General features: G+C 48.6%; 1 protein-coding gene across 1 annotated transcript; it reads left to right on the forward strand.

Annotated features, from left to right (window-relative positions):
- Nucleotides 1–3,056: 3,056 nt before the first annotated feature.
- On the forward strand, nucleotides 3,057–3,920 carry J7337_002315 (uncharacterized protein; the record flags this gene model as incomplete). The annotated part of the gene is made up of 1 exon (XM_044820045.1): nucleotides 3,057–3,920. One exon carries the CDS (start codon nucleotides 3,057–3,059, stop codon nucleotides 3,918–3,920), a length of 864 nt encoding a protein of 287 aa, XP_044684345.1.
- Nucleotides 3,921–8,052: the final 4,132 nt, after the last annotated feature.

The following is an 8,052-nucleotide window of genomic DNA, read 5'->3' on the forward strand; positions in this document are numbered from 1 at the left end:
GACTTTATCTTGGCCAAGAATCTCGTCCTCAGACTGACTTACAGCAGATCCATGGTCCACTTCTTGCATTGACTAGTCGCCCACCAGAACTGACAATGGGACCTTGCCATCCTGTCACTCACTTCATGTCTACTATGTCTCCTGGCATATATACATCTATCTTCATCGGAACCTGAGAAACAAGATACGTATAGAAGATGCTGATGGCGCTTGGGCTTGGATATAGACGGGCCGCAGTTGATCTTGCACGGGATCGATGCAGTGCTCTGATCGGAACATCACAATCACAACCGTGCCCACAGCTACCGCACATACTGCGGATACGTACACATGGCATTCCCGTTGACCGCTCTAGCTTCCCTTGGTCTCCGGATGCTTGGGTTGCTAGCCCGCCAGCCAGTTTCTAAGCTAACTATCCGTAGACTGATGGCGGTGTCCAGCGAGTTCAGTTTAGTTAGCTGCCTTTGCTTTGGGATGATGCGAAGCATCCAGAATTTTTCGACTGAGGCCTGCCTATTTTCCCAGCCTTGGTGGCCTCGTATGGTTCTGCGACCATTGAGCCTGCAGTAGAGATTTTAACATTTATTGATACATCCGCAACCTTCCAGATATCATCAGTTGCAGATATTAAGATCCGAGAAAGCATGAATTGAGCTCAATTCGCTTGTAGACTACACCGACTACCCTGACAGAGAGACCGAAGGATTGAAAAAAATTGACATGACGGCAAAGCTACCGGCAGCTCCCCGTCTTTAGGGACCCCCAGTCTCCTAAGCCTTGCTGAGGACCTGATGTCGCGGAGTCTTGGTACGTACACACTACTCTTAGTCTTCATGAACCCCCCTGGTCAAAACGCTCCCCGGCATTAGCACCATTTCATCTCATGAGAGCTTGGTTAGCTTGGTCACAGTTGGGCCCTAGCTCTGAACCCCAGCTTAGTCTCAAAAGCTAAGCACGGCTTCTTTCGCTAATGTGTTGACCGTGGTCATTGCGGGACTTCTACTTTGGATGCCCGGGCCAGTTCTGGGGGCTTGATAAGGGCTTGTTACCGTACCAGGACCAGCTCAAGGCTTACATGGTTCGTACCAGAGCAAATAAAGAAATACCACACAGTGTGGCCCTGGATTACAATAGCCCCATCCTAGGACAGACTCGCTTCTCGTACCTAGATGTTTTCTCTTGCTGGCGCCGAACAGACACCTTACATCACTAGAACTTCCCTGTGCCTGACACTGCTCTGTTCTTCCTCCATCTTCATTACTCTTTTTCCTTTTTCTATTCTTACGGCCTTACGATACCAAGCTATACAGCTCACTCACAGTCTTCCCATCCACCGGCAAGGCTTGTTCTTCGTTGTTTAAGCCACGAAACTACCGTCTGCATCTGTCCAAGTTCTTCGCATTTCATCTCAAGCAGCTGTAAGATCCTCTCCAGAAGAGGTGACGTGGGCGACGAAATACAGTACAGCATAGCCAATAATTGGAATTGCAAGGCGAGAGGATTGCTTGAGACCTTGGCTCCATCCATAGCCACACAGCATCGGCCATTCAGAACCGGAAGTTGCCTTTGAGGTGTATGATTTGCTGGCAGGCCTGTACATTTGAGATATATCCCTGCCCCCAGTATTGGCTTTCGGCAAGCACACTTGCGTGGTTCATCTTCACCTGCAACCTACTTGCGAGTGTGCTGAGTTGGCTTTCCTTGAATCAAGCAAAAGTTCAGACATCGCGTTGTGCGGTTCATGGTCAGGACTTGTTGCTGATTTCATCCCGGGTGACGTATTGGCTTTTCTATTCTCAGTACCAATCCCCTGTTTTAACTCTGCTTGCGCAAGAGTGTTGATTATAGGAGGATTCTCAAAACTCTTATAGCATTGCGACTCGCTTGCTTCCCCTCTGAAGCTCTGAAGAGTCTGCCTTTGGTATTGCTTCAAGAGAGGACTGTTTGGGTTATCTTCCCATCCCGTCCGCATCAACAAACCATCCAATCTGGCGATTCAATCGACAAGCCTGTGGTCGCAGGCACAAACATCTCAGAGCAGACCCGGATCTGCCGCAACAGATTCGACCGGCGCATCGCCTAACTCTCCACGGACACCATCGACACCAACCTGGCCTTCCAGAGACTTTAGTCTATCGAAACAGGCTGCCAGCCAGGACAATAAACTACCATCTTTAGAAAGGCTCGGGGAGGGTCAATGTGCCGGCCCTCGTGGCCAGGTGTGCACAGGCGGTCTAGTCTCAATGTCGCATACTGGACCAGCATCTCAACATGCGTCACGTCGTTCTTCGAGGTCCCCCTTGGGAGATGACCAAGTCTCGCCTTCCTCAGTTCGACACAGACAGCTCAGTGACCGCGATCTGCGCCAAGATGTGAGCAACGTTCCTTATACAAATGGCGACGAAAGATTACAGCAGGTTCCCCAAAAGACCCTTGGTGTCCATAACATACTCAACCCTATGGAGCCACGACTACTGGCTTCAGGGGGTAATGGCCATCTTGCTCCAGCAGCTCGTCCTTCTGAATCCGTGATACCAGTCCAGGCAGTTGGCTCAGTCTCTGGGTCTTTTGCCGGCGCACGAGCTTTCCCGCCAGCCCACCCTGCATCAATTTCTCTTCCAGGTACGCCCTTAGGGCCGATGACACCTATCGGAGGACCTTCGTCAGGACGCAATTCCCCAACAGCTTTCCCATTTCCTGCCGTGAATAGTGCAAGACCAAGGGCGAGCCCGACACAGCATCCCCGAGCCATAAGTGTTAGTCATGTGCCATCTCATGAAGCTGATGGGCGGCAGTCTTTACACAGCTTTTCATCTGCCAAGCGGCCGTTTGAGGACATAACTCCGGAAGACGCCAGAACTCAATATCCCCATCTACATCCTCTGACAGGAACACCCACTGGTCCTCCCTCAGCAATGTCGGATCATGGTAGGATGCATTCACAGCCGCTCGCTTCTCCTGGGACACAAGCCTCTCTCTCTACTTTCCCCTCCAGCCATGCGCCGGGTCGCACGCAACCGTCTCTGGGACATTCTCAGTCTTCATATTCTCCTAATATGCAGGCTGGTCGGCCTTTCCCGAGTCCGGGGCCCCCAAGCGAGTCTGCCTCGCCATGGTCAGAAACACTGCGGAGACATGGGATGGGAGGGTCCCTCTTTGGCGTCGAAGGACAGCAAGCCATGTTGGCACTTCCGGGAAGCGAGGCACCTATCCCTGTGCATATGGACTTTTCGCAAGCGTCCAAGAAAGCAGACGAGAAGAGACAGAGAAATGCAGTGGCTTCGACAAGGCACAGGAGGAAGAAGAAGATCATGCAGGAGGAGAACTCAAAACAGCTACAAGAGCTTCGGGATGAAAGGCGTCTCATGGAGATACGGATCGACGAGTTGACTCAACAGCGGGACTTCTACCGTGAAGACCGTAACCGTTTACGAGACATTGTCGCACAAACGCCATCAATAAGTAACCTTGCTGCTGGACTTCCTAGTCCTACTATTTCAACAAGCAATTCTTATGCAGAAACCGGGTCGTTAGCATCAGGGCCATCTGGATCCATGAGTTACGGAGATGTCCTATCGAACGAAAGACCAGCCCAACGCCGTCGAACCGATGACCACCCTGAATATTCGCTTCCACCATACGGGTCCCCTGCGAGCGGCCACCCGAGTGCATCTCCTAGTGGACTACCTCCGATGCCCATGCCAGGTTATGGCGGGCCATCACGGCCATCATCTGCGGCATCCTCAGCGAGCGGTGAAAGGCTGCCGCCGCTGAGAGTAATGGAAGGTCGACCTCCTACTGGCCCACCCCCCGGGCCAGGTGTTCAAGAGCAGGATCCGCGAACTGGTCAGTGGGTTCCCGTTCAGCCTCGAGTTCCAGAGACTGGGTGGGCAACAAGGGACACTCACCGCAGACCTTGATACAATGGGATTTGAGATTTGAGACTTGCAAGCGTTTGGTTACGCATCACAGTTATTGAGACACAGTGTTCTCGTCTATTATATAATATCGGAGTGGTTCAGGTTTTTGGCATGATTTTGGTAACTCGCGGGTGGGACTTTTGGAAGACGCATCTGTTGGGCAACCGACGAATTTATTGCAACTTGTAATGTTGTCTTGTCTTATCTTGTTTCCTTGTTCTCCGTTCTGATTACGTGTTTTCTGTTGTCGAGTTCAGCATTGTTTGCATACATGGAGTGCTCATGACAGTTGTGTTGGTGTAAGCATGTATCTTTACACTATGGACATGTTTTCACTGTTGTTATTCCGTGTTTCTTCTCCAGACATGGGACGAACTGGACTTCAGTATTGAGGTATCAGTCGAAGCTGGGGTTTCTGTCTGCTTTTACTCCTTTCTACTTGCTTCAGACTCCAGTTGTCTTGAGCTGGGTGATGAGGCTGGGCTCTTCTGCGACCGGATACCCCTGGAGCCTTTGCTCCTCAAACAGTACATCGTCTCGAAGGCGATGGTATACTTGATCAATAAGTACAGGCAGCTGCGCTTGGCAAAAGCACGCGGCAGAGGAATACCTTGAATTACAGTTATTTGGGGGCTTGCAGCTCAAACCGATGTCTTGAGTAATGGCATAGGTGCGAGTATGGACGAGGACCCATTTTCATTTTGTTGTTTCCTTTGTGATTTATGAATGGTAGCTTGTTTGTTTGTTTGTTTGTTTGCCTGGTTGTTTTGTTGTTAGCAAGTCATTTGATACCAGATTGGAATTGTGAATTTAGCTTTGTATCCAATATTTATCTAGCGGGAAGTGGTTTGGGATGAGGCAGGAGTTTCCTCGGCTCTTCTTTGGCTTTCCTTTGTTGTGGGAGAGTGCTTTGGTGAGTGTTACCTGATACCCCGGATCTTTCTAAGGATCGAAAAGCTCTTGAGTTACATAGTATAGTATAGGATAGAGTGAGAAACACTAGAAATAAGCGTTTATGCAAGAAGTATTTCCTGCACATAATTACAACTTGGGTACTTGGTCCCTGTGAGAATGAATGACTTTGCTATCTGTCGAGGTGCTATGGCTGTTACAAGCAGGTTGCATACAGCGAGGTATCGAGATGGAGAACAGAGACAACAACGTATGTGAGTGAGAATGAATGGCCGTGATATTGTCATGCGTACGGATACTAACTATGTCAGAGATTTCTATACTGGGATACACAAGTGACGTGTCCGAAACACTTGATGGTCTCTTTTGTTGTCTCGCTCCCACCCCTCTCACTCTCTGACTCGCCTTACCTTGGGCAGTGGACAACGGGCAAAGCCACCTCATGCAAACATATGGCGTTGGTGCTGTCCGTGACGGTTGTTGCATGCTCCGAAGTTAGCGGCAGTTAAGCCAACGGGAATGTTCCCAGGGACAGGGGTGTTGCAGTACATACATGCATACATGCAGCTACACTACGTGCATATACCTACCTACATACAGTACGTACAACATGCGTGTGCTTACACCCATATTAGCTTTAGTTAGTAGATGCATGTGCTTGGTCTTTTGTTGCCTCTGGTCGTGTTACAGTGTGTGTAGTCTGCTGTCGTCACATCCTCCAATCTCGGCTCTTGGCCAGGGGTGCAACGAGTAAAAGAGGGTTTGACTTTTTATTTTATTTTTTGGCATTGGGCGGCTAGCGGCTAAGGCACATTAGTTTCCTATTCTGTCATATTATGTGCATGGAGATGGGTGGTGATTCACATTAGATCACACTTCTTCAGGCAGGGGTTGTTATTAGTCGCACTTTTACAAGATTGTCGTAGTGAGAGTGTGTGAGAGTACGTATACATGCAATTGGGCACCTACAGGGCGGGCAGTACCTACCTCTTCGGATTAGGTATCACTCAGTGCCCAATCTCTAATGTAAGGTAGGATCATGCTGTAATCTCGGTTCAGTGTCTGATAGACCATGGACTCGATAATCTGTGATAGAGTTGATCTTCATCAACATACCTCACTAACGCAACTTTTAGGTACGTAATCCCGTGGTATTATCATCTTGTCATACCCGGCCCCCACACTGTGATCGCGCTATCCCGCGTTATCGGGTCATGTCATCTGCTTTAGCTGAGCGAGATATCTGATTTCCTGCCTGTATTTCCAGCATCATCCTGGCAGTCATCAACACCATCTCAGCCCGCACTGTGCGCTATAGTCCAGGTATTGTACTAACTACAATTTGGGATCAAGGGGGAGATGCGGACTTGGCGATAGGTGCATCTGGTTTTGTTTTCAAGTTGCAACATTGCCAACTTCTGGAGTAAATATCACATTCAGTGACCTCAGTTCACCGATGCACCATGGCCCAGATGCCGATTGTTCATCATACCTAAGGTAGCTCAAGTAAGGTAGACTAAAGATCAGGCGATTTACGGAGTACTTGTATAGAGAGTATACAATTTACAGTATCTCATGGGAGATTACAGTGCTTATCAGGCGGACTCGTTCTGCATACCTAGGTACTGTGGCGCCAGGTACTAGATTGCGCAAACACCCATTAGTTAGTTTATAGGCTATACTGTAGAGAATTGATTGCCCGATGACACCAATACTCATCGATTAATGACAGAGGGAGGCCTCGTATGCAAACATTGCTTACATATCTTACGTATTCATGTTGCTTTTCCATTTCCTTTCTTTGTTGTCTTCCTTTTCTTCTCCTCTGCCTCACAATCTGCGGTCCGTCGTTGACATGTCACTTATATATATGCACAACGCAAGGAAGGCTTGCAGCTAGCCGCAGTCGACTGACACCGAAGCCATGGCTGCGAGAACAACGCTAATAAAGCAGCCAAATCGGAGAACACGCGGAGATTCCTTTCCAAGTGTAACTTAACTTAGCCTGCTTGTCTCGCTCCTCATCTGGCCTCCCCTGGCGCTGGCACAAGGGGTAAAGAGAAATGGGATGGGATGGGATGGTTGTTTACTTGACGCCTCGCTCATGCTCAATGTTCCGAGTCACTGTGATCAGCCAATCGAGGAACTGCCCTGGATTTATGCCTCGCCGTGATGCTTATTCCCATTGACCGTGTCTGAATACGGGAATTCGGACTAAATCACCTTCTATAATGAGGACCTTGGCATCAGGCTTTCTCGCCACTGGGTAGGGAACGGTATGTATCATTCTCGTATAAACAGATTGTACTCATTGCTACTGTGACATGCATGATCTACAGGCATGAACTTCAAGGTTCCCATGTCATGTCTTGCTGATTACTGTGCCATGTTCTTTTGGTTTATAGATGTACGCCTTGGAGTTGTGCATCTAATCTTCCGCGGCTTACAGTATGTCAATAGCGTTGTATCTTGTCGCGCAATGTATCTTTGCAACAAGCTTACCTTGCAAAGTCTTATGTTACGTCTAATTAATATTACACCCTCTGATGAGATGAAGCAGTTAAATTCTGAAGCCACAAAACCAGTTTCAATAACATGTCGATCCGTACTAGATAACCCGATATAGCTTTGACCAGATGATAAACGATTCGCCAAGAATACAGATTTCAGAGAGATTGAAATCAAGCACAACTAATCCATGAGCTAGCTACTCAATTCAAATAACAGTCACTATCAATCTCTCGAAGGACATCATGACTGAGTCGTGCTCACTTTATGCTTGATGAATATCAAACCTCGCCTAAGTGGCCATGTTTTATCGAAATCCGATGCTGTCAAGAGCTAACAGAGATCAGCTGCTTCCAGATACTTATGCAGATATCTGATCAAGATGCGAAAACTGTCCCTCTAGCTTTAGTTTACAGCTATATTAATTAAACCCCCTGGTTAATTCAAAATCCGTTGATCTGAAAATGAGTCTCAAGATTGTGTAGGTCAAGCCACACCATGTGGCCGCCACGTGTGGCTGGAACCTGTCCTGGCCAACCAGAAAGCTCCAAGCTCGACATCTGGCCTTGAGCGTCACCTCAACACCAAACACCCCGCGATCAACATCACGTCAACGCCTGTCAGGCGCATTGCGAATTTGGCTTCATTGAAGACGCTACCTCTCTCCGCAAACCCCCAGATATCATAAGAGAGGCATTGCCTCATCGCCACC

Source organism: Fusarium musae, chromosome 2 (assembly GCF_019915245.1).
Source record: "Fusarium musae strain F31 chromosome 2, whole genome shotgun sequence".
Classification (NCBI taxonomy): Eukaryota; Fungi; Ascomycota; class Sordariomycetes; order Hypocreales; family Nectriaceae; genus Fusarium; species Fusarium musae.